Source organism: Capra hircus, unplaced genomic scaffold, assembly GCF_001704415.2.
Source record: "Capra hircus breed San Clemente unplaced genomic scaffold, ASM170441v1, whole genome shotgun sequence".
Taxonomy (NCBI): Eukaryota; Metazoa; Chordata; class Mammalia; order Artiodactyla; family Bovidae; genus Capra; species Capra hircus.
In genome coordinates, this window is record NW_017190073.1 from 561,974 (window position 1) to 581,208 (window position 19,235).

The 19,235-nt window shown below is 37.0% G+C and overlaps 1 protein-coding gene across 3 annotated transcripts in view; it reads left to right on the forward strand.

Annotated features, from left to right (window-relative positions):
• VAMP7 (vesicle associated membrane protein 7) overlaps positions 1-18,259 on the forward strand; it is an 86,567-nt gene extending 68,308 nt beyond the window's left edge. Inside the window, exons 6-8 of one of the 3 annotated variants that reach the window (XM_005700541.3) lie at positions 602-669; positions 13,204-13,296; positions 16,338-18,259. In XM_005700541.3, the coding sequence (XP_005700598.1) occupies positions 602-669; positions 13,204-13,296; positions 16,338-16,406 (230 nt within the window). In that variant the 3' untranslated portion in view covers positions 16,407-18,259. Of the gene's footprint in view, positions 1-601; positions 670-9,070; positions 9,601-13,203; positions 13,297-16,337 lie in introns of those variants that run through there. The other 2 variants (XM_005700540.3, XM_018045048.1) reach the window with 2 other exon arrangements.
• Positions 18,260-19,235: the final 976 nt, after the last annotated feature.

The following is a 19,235-nucleotide window of genomic DNA, read 5'->3' on the forward strand; positions in this document are numbered from 1 at the left end:
TTTGTTTGTTTTTTTCTAATTTACCAGTTGTGATGGTTTTATTGGAGAGACACTCTGGGGAGGACCTCACACTGTGATTCTGGAAATGTCCACCTCTCATTTGTTTTTAGTCTCAGATCGTACCCTTCATTTAGGTGTTTGCAAACTACAGCCCTTGCATCAAATCTGGCCTGTTTTTCTACATAAAGTTTCGCTGAAACACAGTCATGCCCATTCATTTATCTGTTTGTGTCTGATGTTGCTCAGTCTTGTCCGACTCTTTGCAACTCTATGGACTGTAGCCCTCCAGGCTCCTTTGTCCATGGAATTTCCAGGCAAGAAACTGGAGTGGGTTGCCGTTTTCTCCTCCAGGGTATCTTTCCTAACCAGGAATCAAACCAGCATCTCCTGCTTGGCAGGCTGACTCTTTACCACTGAGCCACCTGGGAAACCCTTATGTCTGCCAGAGTTGAGTACAGTCTTTTTCTTTAAGATTTAAGTGCTTTTGTAGTAAATATGAGTTGTCAAGAATATCAACTATAATTAAAATCTGATTTGTGTTAAAGCCAGAATTAGCAATTTTGTGATATAAACATGATATTTTTTTCCCCAACATTTTCAGATCTGGTAGCTCAACGAGGTGAAAGATTGGAATTGTTAATAGATAAAACAGAAAATCTTGTGGATTCGGTAAGTATGGGATATGATAGTATTGTAAAGTAGAGATACTGTGGTTAATGGCTAAAATAATAGGGAAATGTCTTAAAATCGATACTTTAGTGGAGTTTTTTTTTTCCTTTCTAACCCCTGTTACCTGACTACTTTGTGATGATGAGGATAACATGAGGCATAGAAAAACCCACAACCCATTAATAGCCATTAAGCAAGCTTTTTTTTGGAAAATATACTCAGTATGAAAGAATAGTTTTGTTTTTTTTTAAAGCTTTGGATAGTTGCTTACCTAACTTAGCACTTCAGCTCTGTAGAAGTGTACATTTTGTAACACAGAGAACAAAAGTACAGGCCACCTGTGACCCATGATGAATGCTGAAAACCTGACAGTAAAGTCACTTTCTTGCTTACCATGAGAGCTTGACTTTTCTTTGCATTAAGCAAGAGGCAGAGACTGACATGTCCCTGTAACCTACTCTTGCTGCAGTTAATGTGTGTCTCTGCATTTTCCATTTGGTTAGCAGATGAAAGTTTTGAAGAAAGATGATAGATATAGAAGGAATGAATAGATAACGAATAGAAGGAGGGCAGAGATCAGTCACAGTTTGGATCTACAAATTTACATGAAGAGTAGAAGTTTGCATCTTAAAACAGATATAAATGAGTGATCTTGTTCATTCTTACTAACAGCTAGATTGTAGTGGTTTACAGCACAAGCTCTAGAGTCTGTTGCCTGAGACTGAATCCCATCTCTGCCACTTGCTAGTTTTGTGACCTTAGGCAAGTTGCTTAACCTCTCTGTGCCTCCAATCATCGTATATAAAATGGAGATATATCTTCTTCATAGTATTTTGAGGGTTAAAGCACACAATGCATGCAAAGTCCCTAACAGTGTCATATATATAGTAAGAGCTATTTAAAGGTTTATTGTTATTGTTAGTTTTATAGTGACATCTATTTAACAGTGAGTCTTAGGAGAATAGTGTGGTCTTTAGCCAAAGTACATGGAAATTGAAGGAAGGGTGCCACCATACAGGAAGTCAAAACACCAGGGTTCTATAATGTCTCACTTTGTAAACCATTGCTTGGGGGCAAAGAGGGAAGACATGTTATCTGATTGTAAATCTGCTGGCAGATTTTTTGGTACTTCCAGTCCATCGGACATGACTGAGTGACTGTCACTCCCTCACTCAGTCCATCTCTTGGTTATTCTTGATCCCTGGTTGTTATTATTTAGTCATCCAGTTGTGTCTGATTCTTTGCGACCCTATGGTCTATTGCCCCACCAGGCTCCTCTGTCCATGGGATTTCCCAGACAAGAATACTGGAGTGGGTTGCCATTTCCTTTTCCAGGAGATATTCCTGACCCAAGGATCAAACTGGTGTCTCCTGCATTGGTGAGCAGATACTTTACCACTGAGCCACTTGGGAAGCCCCCTTAATCCCTGGAAATGACCTTATTTAGCTGGAGTGGCCTGTGTTTGACCAGTACCAATAGAGTCTTCACTTTTCCAAAAAAAAAAAAAAAAGCGCCTTATTTTTGTTGACTAAATGACCCAGAATAATAAAAGGTATTAATTAACTAACTGCTGCCTCTTTTTATGGAAGAATAACAAATACAGCAAGGTACAGCAAGTGTACTATTAAGAATTTTCCAAAAAAAAGCCTTAATTTTGTTGACTAAATGACCCAGAATAATAAAAGGTATTAATGAACTAACTGCTGCCTCTTTTTATGGAAGAGTAACAAATACAGCAAAGTACAGCAAGTGTACTATTAATAAATGTGCAGCTCAGTTATTTTATATATATATATGTTTATACCTCTGTAGCAGGCTTCCCTTTTCATACTGTTCATGGGGTTCATACTGTTCATGGTGATGGAATTCCAGTTGAGCTATTTCAAATCCTAAAAGATGATGCTGTTAAAGTGCTGCACTCAATATGCCAGCAAACTTGGAAAACTCAACAGTGGCCACAGGACTAGAAAAGGTCAGTTTTCACTCCAGTCCCAAGCTGGTTTTAGAAAAGGCAGAGGAACCAGAGATCAAATTGCCAACATCCACTGGATCATCGAAAAAGCAAGAGAGTTCCAGAAAAACATCTACTTCTATTTTATCGACTACACCAAACCCTTTGTGTAGATCACAGCAAACTATGGAAAATTCTGAAAGAGATGGAAATACCAGACCACCTGACCTGCCTCCTGAGATCTGAAATCTGTATGCAGGTCAAGAAGCAACAGTTAGAACTGGACATGGAACAACAGACTGGTTCCAAATTGGGAAAGGAGTACATCGAGGCTGTATATCATCACCCTGCTTATTTAACTTCTATTCAGAGTATATCAGGTGAAATGCCGGCTGGGATGAAGCACAGCTGGAATCAAGATTGCTGGGAGAAATATCAGTAACCTCAGATATGCAGATAACACCACCCTTATGGCAGAAAGCAAAGAACTAAAGAGCCTCTTGATAAAAGTGAAAGAGGAGAGTGAAAAACTTGGCTTAAAACTCAACATTCAGAAAACTAAGATCATGGCATATGGTCCCAGCACTTCATGGCAAATAGATGGGGAAACAATGGAAACAGTAACAGACTTTATTTTGGGGGGCTCCAAAATCACTGCAGATGGTGACTGCAACCATGAAATTAAAAGACGCCTGCTCCTTGGAAGAAAAGCTATGGCCAACCTAGACAGCATATTAAAAAGCAGAGACATTACTTTGCTGACAAAGGTCCATCTAGTCAAAGCTATGGTTTTTCCAGTAGTTATGTGTGAATGTGAGAGATGGAGGATAAAGAAAGCTGAGTGCCAAAGAATTGATGCCTTTGAACTGTGGTGTTGGAGAAGACTCTTGAGAATCCCTTAGACTGTAAGGAGATCCATCCAGTCCATCCTAAAGGAAATCAGTCCTGAGTGTTCATTGGAAGGACTGATGCTGAAGCTGAAGCTCCAGTACTTTGGCCACTTGATGAGAAGAACTGACTGATTTGAAAAGACCCTGATGCTGGCTTAGATTGAGGGTGGGAGAAGAAGGGGAAGACAGAGGGTGAGATGGTTGGATGGCATCACCGAGTCAGTAGATATGAGTTTGCATAAGCTCTGGGAGTTGGTAATGGACAGAGAAGCCTAGTGTGCTGCAGTCCATAGTTGGACACGACTGAGCTGAGCTGAACTGAACTGAACAGGATTCACAGGTGGCTCAGTGATAAAGAATCCACCTGCAATGTAGGAAACACAAATTTGATCCCAGGGTAGGGAAGATTCCCCTGGAGAAGGAAATGGCAACCCACTCCAGTTTTCTTGCCTGGAAAATCCCATGGACAGAAGAACCTTGCAGGCTACAGTTTCATGGGGTCGCAAAAGAGTCAGGCACAACTTAGCAACTAAACAACAATATACCCATGTAAATACCACCTGTGTTATGCTGTGCTTAGTTGCTTAATCATGTCCAACTCTTTGTGACCCCATGGATTGCAGCCCACCAGGCTCCTCTGTCCTTGGGGATTCTCCAGGCCAGAATACTGGAGTGGGTAGCCTTTCCCTTTTTCAGCGGATCTTTCCAACCCAGGGATCAAACCCACGTCTCCCTCATTGCAGGTGGATTCTTTAACGACTGGGCCACCAGGGAATCCCAAACACCACCTAGATCAAGACATACATCAAGATATAAAACACTATCAACACCTCAGAAAACTGCCTCATGCCTCTTCCAGTTAACAATCCCTAACAGAGGTCTGACCTTTTTTTACATCACCTTAGATAGTGTTTTTTCCTGTTCTTAGAATGTATAGAAAAATGGAATCATATGTTATCTATTTTTTTGTGTCTGGCCTCTTTCACTCACCAGTATGCCTATTTGTCCATGTTGTTGAGTGTAGTAATAATTTATTATTTTTATTTTTTGTACTGCATATTCCATTGTATAAATCTACCAACCACAGTTTGTTTATCCATTCTTCTCTTTGGGCTTTAATTCTGTATTCTTTATTTTGTTCCATAGTCTGTTTGTCTGCCTTTATGCCAGTACCACACTGTATTGCTAACTGAGCTTTATAGAATTCCCTAAGTTCTTCACTATGTTCTTCTCCAGGATTGTCTTCACCATTTTAGGTCCTTTGCATTTCCGTTTATGTTTCAGAATATGCCTGTTATTTTCCATCCTTTTATTTTTTTTAATGTGTCTTTGTGATTGCGTTTAATAAGTCAATTTAGGGAAATTTGGGAATCTTGACAGCCTTGAGTCTTCCTATGCATAAACCTGGCATATCTCTGCTTTGCATAGAATTTTTTTAATTTTTCTCACCAGTGTTTTTTAGTTTTTTGTATACAAGTCTTGCACATACTTTGTGAAATTTACCTTTGAGAATTTCATGGTTTTGTGTTCTATTATAAATTTAAAATTTTGCTTTCCAATATTTATTCTCATATATAGAAATGAAGTTGATTTTTATATATTGACCTGGTTTATATCCTGCAACTTTGCAAAATTCACTTATTCTACTAGTGTTTTTGGTAGATGCTTGCTTTTTATTTCTTTTCCTTATCTTATTACACTGACTAGAACCTACATGATAGTGAAGACAAGTCATAAGAATAGACATTTCTGCATGGAGCACATCTTGTGGGGAAAGATTCAGTATTTTCAATTATGTTGTAGATTTTCTTTATAGGTACACTTTATCAGATGAAAGAAGTTCTTTCAGTTCCTCATTTGAAAGTTATTCATGAATTTTATCAAATATTTTTTCTCTATTTACTTAGAGAATTATATAGTTTTTCTCTTTTATTCAGTTAATATTACTGAACCTAACTTACTAAATTAATATTTATTTCTGAATGTTAAACCAGCCTTGCATTCCTGCAAGGTCATTATCCATTATCCTTTTTATATAATATCTTACTGGATCTGCTGTTAACCTATTCAGGAATTTTGCATCTTTGTTCATGAGGGACATTGGTGTGTCATTTGCTTTTATTTTGGGGCTTTGGTATCAGAGATATGCTGGCCCCAATAAACAGGTTGAAAAGTGTTACCTGCATCTCTCTGTCCTCCAAAAGAGTTTTTGTGCTAGTACTATTGAAATTATCTATTCCTTAGTTATTTGAAAGAATTCACCAGTGAAGCAGTCCCAGCCTGAAGTTTTCTGTATGGGAAGATTTTAAATCTGCCATGTTACTGTTTGTTTCCTGTTGTACCATCTGTTCTTTCTTCCCCTCACCTTCTCTTTCTGTCGTTTTCTTTGTTTAACCAGTTGGTTATCTTTTAAAGAGATTTAAATAGTTAAAAAAACATCATTTCTGTTAACCCATGTAGTTAATATTTCTTATAACTCACATCATTCTTTTCTGTAGGTCCAGATTTCCATCTGGTGACATTTTCTTTCTGCTTATAGGACATCTTTTAAAATTTCTTGCATTGTAGGTCTGCTAATAATGAATCCTTTCAGTATTTGTATATCTGAAGTCTTTCATTTCCTTTTTTAAAAGATATTTTCACAGAATAGAATTTTACATTAAGTTTTTCATTCAGCATTTTAGAGATATTTCATCGCTGTCTTTTATGTTGTTTCTGACAAAAATTCCATTGATGCTTTTACATATATAATGTGTCTTTTTCCCCCTCTGGGTGCTTTTAACATTTTTCTATCATTGGTTTTAAGATATTTCATTATAATATACTTCAGTTTTCTTCATGTTTCTTCAGCTTTCAGTTTGTTGAAGTGTGAGTTTGTAGATTTTAATCAAATTATAAAAATAGCTATTATTTCTTCAAATATTTTTCTGTCCTTCTTTCCTTCTAGTAGTCCAACTCTATGTACATTAAACTATTTGAAGTTGTCCCACAACTCACTGATGCTCTGTTCATTATTTTTTGGTCTTTTTTCTTTCTGTGTTTCATTTAGGATAGTTTCTGTTACTATGTCTTTGAGTTTACTTGTCTTTTTCTTCTGCAGTTTATAATCTGTTACTCCCATTTTATGTATTTTTCATCTCTACAGGGATCTTTTTTATATCTTTTGTGTTATCTCCTTAAACATTTGCAAGCTTTCCTTTACGTTCTTGAATATATAAAGTGTACTTATAATTGAAATGTTTATTCCATTTACATGTAATGTAAATATTGGGAGAGTTGGGTTTAAGTAAGCTATGTTGTACTTTGGTTTTTATTTGCTTCATCTTCTTTGTTCCTCTTTTTTATTTATTTATTTTTAATATAAATTTATTTTAATTGGAGGTTAATTACTTTACAATATTGTATTGATTTTGCCATACATCAACATGAATCTGCCACAGTTATACACGTGTTCCCCATCCTGAACCCCCCTCCTTCCACCCTCCCCGTACCATCCCTCTGGATTGTCCCACTGCACCAGCCCCAAGCATCTAGTATCATGCATTGAACCTGGACTGGCGATTCATTTCATGTATGATATTATACATGTTTCTTTATTTTTTTATTCAAGTATTTAAAAATTGTTTCATTTTATCACCTCTTGATTTTTAACAGCTTTTAAAATTTCTTTATTTATAAATAAACCACAGACCATACAGTTGACCCATTTAAAGTATACAGTTCAGTGGGCTTTGGCATATTATATTTTTCTAATTTTGAAATATACATAATAAATTTCCCATTTTAACCAGTTTAGTGTATAATTCAGTGACATTAATTACATTTACAGTGTTGCACAACCATCATAGCTATCAGTGTACAAAACTTTGTCATTGTTCCAAACAGAAATTCTGCAACTGTTAACCAATTACTTCCCATTCCTACTCTCCTCAGCCCCTGATAACCTCTTATCTACTTTTTGTCTATGAATTTCCTTTTCTAGGTACCTATAATTGGAATCCTATAGTTATTTGTCCTTTTGTGCCTTGCTTATTTCACTTAGCATCATATTTTCAAGTTTCATCCATGTTGTTGCATGTATCAGAACTTAATTTATTTTTATGCCTGATATTCCATCATATGGATATACCACTTTTTTTATTCATTCATCTGTTGATTGACCATTGAGTTATTTCCATCTTTGGGCTCTGGTGAATTATGCTTCTACAAACACTGGCATTACAAGTATTCATTCAAGTCCCTGCTTTCAGTTACTTTGAGTATTTATGGGGGAGTGGAATTGTAGCTTTTTGAGGGACTACCAAACAGTTTTTCTTAACTGCTGCACCATTTTATAGTCCCACTATATGTATATGTGTATGTATACATATATGTCCACTATATATATATGTACAAGGATACCAGTTTTTCCACATCTTCACCAACACTTGTCATTTTCCATATTTTTGTTATAGCCATGCTCATTGATATGAAGTGGGATCATTGTGGTTTTGATTTTCATTTCCCTAATGACTAATGGGGCTTCCTGTGGTGGCTCAACAGTAAAGAATCCACCTGAAAGGCAGGAGACACAGGTTTGATCCCTGGGTTGGGAAGATCCCTTGGAGAAGGAAGTGGCAACCCACTCTAGTATTCTTGCCTGGGAAATCCCATGGACAGAGGAGCCTGGCAGGCTACAGTTCATGGGGATACAAAGAATTGTACAGGATTTGGCAACTGAAACAACAACAGTGACTAGTGATGTTAATCATCTTGCCATGTGCTTATTTGTTGTTATATAGTCACTGAGTCGTGTCTGACTCTTTGACCCCATGGACTGCATCATGCCAGGCTTCCCTGTCCTTTACTATCTCCCAGAGTTTGCTGAAACACATGTCCATTGGGTCCGTGATGCCATCCAACCATCTTATACTCTATCACTCCCCTTTTCCTTTTGTCTTCAATCTTTCCTAGCATCCAAGTCTCTTTCTTTGAATTGGCTCTTTACATCAGGTAGCCAAAGTATTGGAGCTTCAGCTTCAGCGTCAGTCCTTTCAGTGAATATTCAGGACTGATTTCCTTTAGGATGGACTGATTTGATCTCCTTGTAGTACAAGGGACTCTCAAGAGTCTTTTCCAGCACCACAATTTGAAAGCATTAGTTCTTTGACGCTCAGCCTTCCTTATGGTTCACCTCTCACATCCATACCTGACTACTGAAAAAACCATAGCTTTGACTATACAAACTTTTGTTGGCAAAGTGATGTCCCTGCCTCTTAATATGCTGTCAGGTTTGTCATAGCTTTCCTTCCAAAGAGCAGGTCTCTTTTAAGTTCATGGCTGCAGTCACCATCCTCAATGATTTTAGAGCCCAAGAAAATAAAATCTGTCACTGTTTCCCCTTCTAGTAGGTTGGTGCAAAAGTAATTATGGTTTTACATTGTTGCACTTTGATACTGAATACATTCTTAAGTAAATGTGGTTATGTTAGACATCATTTAAATGCACACTTCTTGCTTTATTTGTTTGTTTTTATTGCTAATGACTTAATACTTGCTGTTTATTTTATATTTATTTTAGTCTAGGGAAATGATGTTGGACAAAAAGCAAATTCGAGCAATTTTCTTATTCGAGTTCAAAATGAGTCATAAAGCAGCAGTGACAACTCACAACATCAACAATGCATTTGGCCCAGGAACTGCTAATGAACGTACAATGCAGTGGTGGTTCAAGAAGTTTTGCAGAGGAGACAAAAGCCTTGAAGATGAGGAGCACAGTGGCTGGCTATTGGAAGCTGACGACGACCAGTTGAGAGCATCATTGAAGCTGATGCTCTTAAAACACCACAAGAGGTTGCCCAAGAACTCAGCATCAATCATTTTATGGTAATTTGGCACTTGAGGCAAATTGGAAAGGTGAAAAAGTTTGATAAGTAGGTGCTTCATGAACTGCCCACAAGTCAAAAGAATCATTGTTTTGAAGTGTTGTTTTCTCTTATTCTGTACTACAACAATGAACCATTTCTTGATTGGATTGTGACATGCAATGAAAAATGGATTTATACAACAACTGGCAATGACCATCTCAGTGGTTGGACTGAGAAGAAGCTCCAAAGCACTTCCCAAAGCCAAACTTGCACCAAAAAAAGGTCTTGGTTACTGTTTGGTGGTCTGCTGCTGTCTAATCCACTACAGCTTTCTGAATCCCAAGAAAACCGTTATATCTGAGAAGTATGCTCAGCAAATCAATGAAATGCACTAAAATTGGCAACTCTTGCACCTGGCATTGGTCAACAGGATGGGCCCAATTCTTTTTCATGACAATGTACGTTACACAATCAGTGTTTCAAAAATCGAATAAACTGGGCTATGAGCTTTGTCTCATCAATCATGTTCAACACCTGACCTCTCACCAACAGACTGCCAGTTTTTCAAGCATCTCGACAACTTTTTGCAAGGAAAATGCTTCCACAACCATCAGGAGGCAGAAAATACTTCCCAAGAATTCAGCGAATCCCAAAGCATGGATTTTTATGCCACAGGAATAAACAAACTTATTTCACACTGGCAAAAATGTATTGATTGTATTAGTTCCTATTTTGATTAATAAAAATGTGTTTAAGCCTACTTGTAATGATTTAAAATTCACAGTCTGAAACTGCAGTTACTTTTTCACCAGGCTAATATTTGCCATGAAGTGATGGGACCAGAAGCCATGATCTTAGGTTTTGAAATGTTGAGTTTTAAGCCAGCCTTTTCACTCTCCTCTTTCACCCTCATCAAGAGGCTCTTTAGTTCCTCTTCCCTTTCTGCTATTAGATTAGAATCATCTACATATCTGAGGTCATTGATATTTCCTCCAGCAGTTTTGATTCCAGCTTGTGATTCATCTAGCCTGACATTTTGCATGATGTACTCTGCATACAAGTTAAAGAAGCAGGGTGACAATATACGACCTTTACATACTTCTTTCCCAATTTGAATACTGGAGTGGATAGCCATTCCCTTCTCCAGGGGATCTTCCCAACTCCAGTGATCTTCCTGCGTCACTGCATTGCAGGCAGATTCTTTACCATCTGAACCACCAGGGAAGCTATGTGCTTATTGGCTATTGGTGTATCTTCTTTGGAGAAATTAGTCAAGTCCTTCGCCCAATTTTAGGGCATCATCAGCTGCTAATGAAATCATCAACACGGAGTGGATAGGCCATAGGCTTGTCAGCTTGCCCTTGTCATTTTCACAGGTTTTTTTTTTCTTTATTCTTGTTCTTTTCTACTTACACCCACCCCCACCTGTCTCCATGGAAAGCTTTGGTAAGGTGTAACAATTGTTCTGTTTAGTTTAACTGGTTTTAAGTAGGTGATTTATTAGTGTTTGAATATTAACCTGAGGCTTGTGGAGAAATCTTCAATCCATTCAGTCACTTAACTATATTAGCTTTATTGCTCACTGGTGGTGGTGGTGTAGTCACTAAGTCGTGTCTGACTCTGTGACCCCATGGTCTGTAGCCTGCCAGGCTCCTCTGTCTGTGGGACTCTCCACGCAAGAAAACTAGAGTAGGTTGCTGTTTCCTCCTCTAGGGGATCTTCCTGACCCCGGGATCAAACCCATGTCTCTTGGGTCTCCTGCATTTGCAGGCAGGTACTTTCCTGACTGAGCCATCAAGGAAGCTCATTGCTCACTACTTCTTCATATTATCTTCTTCCTCCTTGGATTCTTTATTATGACTTTGTTTGTGAGTAATTGTAAAGAGTTTAGGCAACTTAGAAGTGTTCACCAACTATATACAGTTTAGAGGCCACAGTCCCCAAACAGCCCTCAATTCTGACACCGCGTGCAAGCTTGTTAATTCCCCAAATCACTCTCAGGTTTGATAACTCACTAGAAGGACTTTGTGAAAACTATTATACCTATAGTTATGGTTTTTTACAGGCAAATGTTACAGATTAAGCTCAATCAAGAGCAGAAGCACATTGGGGTGGAGTTCAAGGGAGGTACCAAACCCAGAGTTTCTGTTCTCTCCCTGTGGGGTTGTTACTCTGCCAGCATAGATGTGTGATGACATTGTCAACAAAGAATTAATCCATTGATCAAAGAAACTGAAAATTTTATTCGAGCCAAATTTGAGGATTATAACCTGGGAACAGCATCTCAGAAAGCTCTGAGAACTGTTCTGCCCATTGGAAGTCAATGCACAGTTCTATAAGTGTTTTTGAGACAGAGGGCTGGACATTAAGTGACATGTTGTTGACAGTTTACACAATCCAGATTGTGGCCCCTCGCAAGATTAAGAAAGAATGTTATCTTTAAGTTGTCTTGTTGGTGCTGGTAGAATGTTGGTCTTTATGGTTGAGCAGGTATTTTGGTGATGGAGAAGATTTGGTTGATGCCTAATGCGGATATACAGTGCACAGTGAGGGAAGGGAAGAAGCCAAAGGATAGAGAAAATGTTTTATATTTAAATTGTTCCTATCTTGCCATCAGATAAATTTATTTTGCAACATATGCAGAGTATTGTACAACATGGAAGCTTGCCCAGGCTTCATTGCTCAGTTTTGTTGTTGTTTTTATTGAAACATAGTTGATTTATATACAGTGTTATGCTAGTTTCTGGTATACAGCAAAGTGATTCAGTTATACATATATGTATATATGCATATGTTCTTTTTCATATCCTTTTCCATTGTGGTTTAAATATAGAATATTGAATATAGTTCCCTGTGCTACAGTAGGACTTTGTTGTTTAATTTTTCATTGCAATTTCATTACGTAAGCATGATTGACTTATGATTGCCTACTTGCTTAATCTCAGTCTCCAGTCTAAGCTCCTCTAGGTCTGACCTAAACCCCTATCCTAAATCATATAGTTGGTCTTCCTGGAGTGACTAGTCCCTGCACTAAACTACAGTTACTATTTGGCGGGCCCATGGCTCCAAAGCAAGAAAATGTTGTCTTTCAGGAGCTGAGGGCAAAGGTCAGATCCTTTTCAGGAAAGGTTAAATTCTTTGCAGTACAGTTGGCAGGCATTTGGGTTGTTTCCAGGTTTGAAATAAAACAAATAATGCAGTTGGTAACATTTCTATATATGTCTTTAGCTGAACTTGTACATACCTCTCTGTTCGGTATATATCTAGGAGTGGAACTTCTGAACTATTAGTGATTATTGTTTGTTTGAAACTGCATGTGTCCTGGTGGGAATGGTTCGATATATATTAAGAAATTGATGCTGCAAAAGAAAATGGATAACTGAAGGAGTGAAGTTCTTTGGGTTTGGGCCCTCATATGAGTAAATAGATATCTTCCTGGGGGAACTAAACAGTTCTTATGGTTCACAATAGCAGGATTAAATGGGGCAGAATAGGCAAATGTGTTTCCAAGAAACTTTCTCTACTGGAAGCATAAAGGGAAAAAGGCTTTTCTGCTAGCAGGGAGAACTACTTCTAGTGGTCATCGTTACATGCACTGCTACAGTGCAGAAGAAAAAGGAGGGAACCCTTTGCAATGGGCTTTTTGCTTACCATATATATGGCAGAGTCCTGCTTTGGGAAACTAGAGATTACAAATGGCCAGTCTACATGTGAAGAGAGGGAAGGTGTAAAGAACATTGGAACAGAATTAATGAAAGTGAAAGTTTGGCAGGTATTATTGCAAATCCATCATGTAGTCATTGCCAGGGATCAACCAATTCATGCTTTTTTTTTTTTTTTTCCGTAGTCTGTCACCTTCAAAACAACCAGCAGAAATCTTGCCCGAGCCATGTGCATGAAGAATCTCAAGCTCACTATCATCATCATCATCATATCAGTTGTAAGTTTTGTCCTTTAGTGATTTTAGCTTTCAGTCTCTAAGAAATTAGGTGTTGGAATTTTTTCTCAATGATTAGCACTCTGAAATGAGCTATGTATAACTTTTAATGCTGAAATATATGGCTAGGCATTTACTTTCCTCTGAAGTTACTATGATATTCCTGGTTATTTCATGGTTTTCTCACTATTAAAATGGGATTTTTTTTCAAATTACATTTTCTAGTTGAGTCCATATTCTCTATTTTCTAGTTAATTCTATTATCTGTTTCTGTTTTTTTCTTTTCTAATTCATCTTTTTGTTTCTGGCAACCTTGTATAAGTTTTATTAGTTGTAATAGCTTGTCAGTTGATTCGTCTGTGTGCTGTAGATTAGGAGTCAGCAAATGTTCTGTGATGTCCAGGTGTTGCAGGTCACATACTGCCTGTGTCACATATTCTTATAAAAAAAAAAAGTTGAAAATTATAAAAACCATTCTTAGCTCACAGGTGAAGGCTATAGTTTACTGACTCCTGCTGTAGGTTAATTATCTTAGGTTAATTAATTAGATTAATGCCATCTGTTAATAATCTTAACCATATATATATATATATATATATATATATATATAGCATTTACTAGCAGTGTTGAATAATTACAGTATGACTGAGAATTTTTATTTAGTTCCTGGTTTTAATTGGGATGCTTCTAATATTTATGAGTGATATTTACTATGAATTCTTACTAGACTTTCATTGTGAAGTGAAAGAACCTTTTATTTCTAGAGTACTAAAAGCTTTTGTTTTTAATTGGGAATAGGCATTTCACTTTAAGAGATGATATTTCTCCACACAATGAATTGATAATAAAACTACATTTACTATTAATATATTGAATGACATTAATGAAAGCAATAATAATTAACTTTAATTTCTGGAATAAGTACTAAGAGGTTCTTTTTAATGCATGGTGAGTTCCATTTCCTAGTATTTACTTATTATAATGCAATAATCCTCTTGTGTGTAAATATAGTCTATATGCTGTTCTCCTTTTGGAACTCTTAATATAAACAGATATTGGATCACTTTGAACTATCCTGCATGTTTGGTAGCCTTTGAAATATGTTTAAACTCCTTTCTTGTATCACATTCTGGATGAATCATTCAGCTAACTCTTCCAGCTCTGTTCATTCTGCTATCCAGGTCTTAATTTAAAAAATTAATGATTAATTTTAAAATGTTTATTTTTGTAAGTGAAGTGAAAGTCGCTCAGTTGTGTCCAACTCTTTGCAACCCTATGGACTATACAGTCCATGGAATTCTCCAGGCCAGAATACTGGAGTGGGTAGCCTTTCCCTTCTCCAGGGAATCTTCCCAACCCAGGGATCAAAGCCAGGTCTCCTGCATTGCAGGCAGATTCTTTACCAGCTGAGCCACAAGGGAAGCCATGTTTTAAATTTCTAGGGATGCTTACTATATTTTAACATTTTTTCATGGAACTTTTATACTTGTTAACAGATATTCTCTCTGCTTTGAATTTCTTTGAATATATATTAAAAGACATATCACAGGGAATTAGTTTATGCAATGGCAGGAGCTGGCTCGGGAAGTGCAAAATCCACAGAGCAGGCTGTTGTGAAGGTGCTCAGTTGGGTCCGACTCTGTGACCCCATGGATGGTGGCCTGCCAGGCTCCTCTGTCCATGGGATTTTCCAGGCAAGAATACTGGGGTGGGTTGCCATTTCCTTCTCCAGGGGATCTTCCTGGCCCAGGGGTTCAACCCAGGTCTCTTGCACTGCAGGCAGACTCTTTACTTTCTGAGCCACCAGAAGGTGGCTACTGAAGGTCTTCCCACCTTAGACAGCTGGACCTGCCTAACTGAGAAGGGCAGCCCTAGATCTATTCATGTTATCCTAGAAATTGTGGCATCTCCTTGTGTGTCTTCTTGTTCAGAATCCATGGTATCCAAGGCTGGCACATTCTTGGCTTTTCAGCTTAGCTTCCTCTCCCTTCCATGATCTAGGAATTTAGATTGAGTTATAAAAGTAGATAATTGTTACATTCAGATTATTTTTATCGATTACTGATTATTTTTGTTGATTACTTGTTACGTTTGAGGACTTTGCCACCTCTGACAAAAAGTGCTGTCACCTCAAGTATTGTACTTCAGCTTTAAAAATCCTTATGTTTTACCTGTGGCAGATGTCAGCTTTATATCAAGTTGAAGTATCTGTGTGTGAATATAATTTGAGCACTTTACCATATTCATTAATAACCATAATTTTCCCCAACATTTGTAGAGGAAAAAAAATCTGTATTTTTTTCTAAGCATGTGAGTAATGAAATCAGTCACTTAAAGATCTTAGGTTATAATTTAAATCAAAACAGAATGACTGACAATGCAGTGAACCTAAATTTGATAGTAAACCTATTTTTGGAATGTAGTAATGTGAGCAAGCATACACCATTAAAATAGAATAATTTACAATTATAATACCATAATTAAAAAGTGAATATATCTTTAAAGGACTCATATTTTTGCTGTGTTACTTACAATTGAATAATTACAATTAGTGTCATCCACTGAAATGTTCATGCCAACATTCTTGTTCATAGGTGGTATAGATATAGAGTCTACTCATGCTTTTTATTATTTTAATCACCCTAATAATAAAAAATAAATCCATGTGCAAAATCTAAAAATGTACTTAATTATAAAATCATATCTCAAGGGAATTATGTTAGTTTGTGATTCTTATGACAATGATGTTATCAGTAGAGTGGCTTATATAGTTCTAGTCTGCTCACTTCCCAGTGAAGAGAAACAACCCCACTGCTCTGTTTACCAATAAAAAGAAAAAGAGTGGAATTCAAGTGGCTGTGAGTTATATCATAAAAGATCATTTTCATCCTATTATCTTTGGAAATACTTGATTAGTATGTTGTATTATTATACCACTGCTACTCTCATGGAACCAAAATGTGTTCATTGGTCTTGCCTTTATATATTATTTAGGAGCCTGTGATAGATTCAAGAAAATAAAATTGCCTTCTCCCCCACCCCAGGTATTCATCTATATTATTGTATCACCTCTCTGCGGTGGATTTACATGGCCAAGCTGTGTGAAGAAATAAAAAGGTTATCATTAACCAAGGATATAAGAGACCAAGGAGTTAAAAGCAATCCATGTAATTCAGGCCTTTTAATCCTGAGAGATGGTGTCTGCCAGTCTCTTCAACCTGCTTCTTTCTCTCTTTTTTTTTGAAATCTTGTTCCATGCCTCCAGGTTTATCTTTGTCCTGTCAACCTGTTTATTTTAGTGCACTTCAGACTGAACCATTTATTGTAGCAGTAGCCTTAAAAAAAGCATTTTGTTTAGTGTCATCTACTTGCAGAAACATTTTGTTTGTAATTGCACAAAGCTATCACCAAGGTAGAAACCACCTGTCTTATGAACTGTCGGCTAAAATTCTGGATGACCTTTGTGCACACAAAAGTTGAAAAGACTGATAGTATTGCTAATATCTTGTCTCGATGTCTTTTGATTTTGAAGGGTTTTAGGTGCTTGAAAACAATGTTCATGGAGGATTGTTATTTGGGGAATTGTAATGCAATTGTTGGTGTTTCAAGGAACCCAAGCAGGTAAAGTATTGATATTAAACAGTTCATCTCAGTCAGAAGGGAAATGTTTTGCTAGCCTGTTAGAAGCACACAGAATTACCCTTGTCTGCATATTACTAACTTTTAGAACGAGAGTTTTGATCATTCACAAACTTCGCAGAGCTTGATATCCTCTGTTTCCCTATTGCAGTTGATTTCAGAAGATGGTGGTTTAAATATTGTTGAAGGCTAGGATTTTTTGTATATTCCTTTTCCTTTCATGGATGTTTAGGGCAATTGTATAGATAATAGAATGGGCAGTAGAGGGCGTGGGTAGGCGCATTCCACTGATTCACCAAAGAAAAAGAAGAGAACTACAGCCAACGTGCTAGCATTTTCGCTAGCACAAAGGGAGATAAAGGGAGATAGTGTGGGAGAAATTTTCCAGCCTGGGAAAAGCCCAAGCTGAATATAATCAACAATCAATTCCAGGGTTTGGGTTTAACTGGTGTTGAACAATTGTTTGAACATCCTTTGTGGTTTTGAAAGTTATTTAACCTGCCTAGGTTTGAAGATTATTTTTTGTGTAACTTGCGAGTAGACAGTATGATATCTAGAAACAATGTAAAGACATTTTAGCTAACATCCATGTAACTGCAGTGTGAAAAAAAACTGGAATGTAATCATACTGCTTTGGCTACTCTGGTATCTGTTAGCTAGTGTGTACTTTTGGTGTGTATCTGAAAAGACATTTGCTCTGTAGATATAATTGCATTTACTTATCAATAAAGGCCAGTAAATGGAAATTATATTACACTTGACTATTTTCCCAATGAAAGAACAAATTGGTCTATGAAACCTAGCCACCTGTTTAGCCTAGTCATGTGCCTTGAATATACATACATACATATATATATATATATATATATATATATATATGTATGTCACATAATCTGGATCCTGCTACCTGTTCTTCCATCTAAACTTTTCAGTTCATGCTAATTCCTTTATTTGACATATGTTTTCAACCCACTGGAACCCTTTTCCTTGTGATCGTGTATAGTGGAAATGTTTTTTCAGTTCTTTTGATCAACACTAATGCCTTTTAATTCCATTAGCATTTTGCATTGGAAAGCGTTTGTTCCATGAAAACATTTGGTGTTCTTAATAATAATTTCAAAATGTCTTTAATTCAACAAAAAAGACTGAAAGCTCATTTCCCTTTCTTATACATACCTGAATAAAAATGATGTGCATGTTTTAGGGATAAATTACTTAACCATCTCTTGGTCTATTTATGTATAGGAATGCTTTTTGAAGCACATACCTTATTTTAAATGATGCACAAACTGAAGACATTAATAAAAATATAAGAGTAATACAATGAGTTGCTTGTTTGAGAATTTCTTCATGGAACCTAATTTCTTCTGATGACATTTTACCATAGTTTGCAGAACAAAAGTATTTTACTTGTGATGGAAATACATTTAAAAGTGTGACCTGGAGCCTTAAAGAGCTATAGCACTGTCTCAGGTGTATAAAATTTTCTTCAAAATCAAAAGACACAAAAGTTAAAAAATATGTAGACCATACTGTAACCAACAAAAAGATAATTAAATGACCACACAGCCTCTACAGCCATCATCCTGAGACCATGGTTGAGACAGAACAGCAGAAGAACCCTAGGGATTGTAATCCATTTCAACTCAACTCTGACTGGTTCTGAAATAGATGACTCAAAGGAAGGCATACAGGGTGAGAGTGAATAATTTGTTATAGCAAAACAGATTTAGGTAAAGAAAAAAAGAGATAGAATGCCAAAGATCAAATGTACAAAAAGCTTGGCCACAGCAAAAGAATAATGGGTCACTTGGGGCCTTTGAATCTTGGTAACTGAAGTAAAGAATGATAGAATATGTTCTAGTACATGATAAAGCAACTCAGAAACAGCCCATTTAGCTTTCTCCAGGCCTCCTCGAGGGAGACACTTAGAGATGGGCTGGGGGAATGCTATTTATTTGTTGTTCAGTTCAGTCGCTCAATCGTGTCTGACTCTTTATGACCCCATGCCTCCCTGTCCATCACCAACTCCTGGAGTTCACTCAAATTCATGTCCATTGAGTTGGTGATGCCATTATTTGTTGTTATGAACAGAAAAAGAAGTGGCACAGGCTAATTATTTATCTTCAGACTGTTGGCCACAAGGTCAAATAGTGCCACAATTCATGTTTCCTTCAGAATAAATGGGCAGGACTTCCATCAGATAATGATTCTTCCTTATCTAACTCTGCCTTCCCAGCCTCAAGATGGACATAGAAATTGGGTTGCTTGCCTGGGGTCTTAGTGGAAATCTATATAACAAC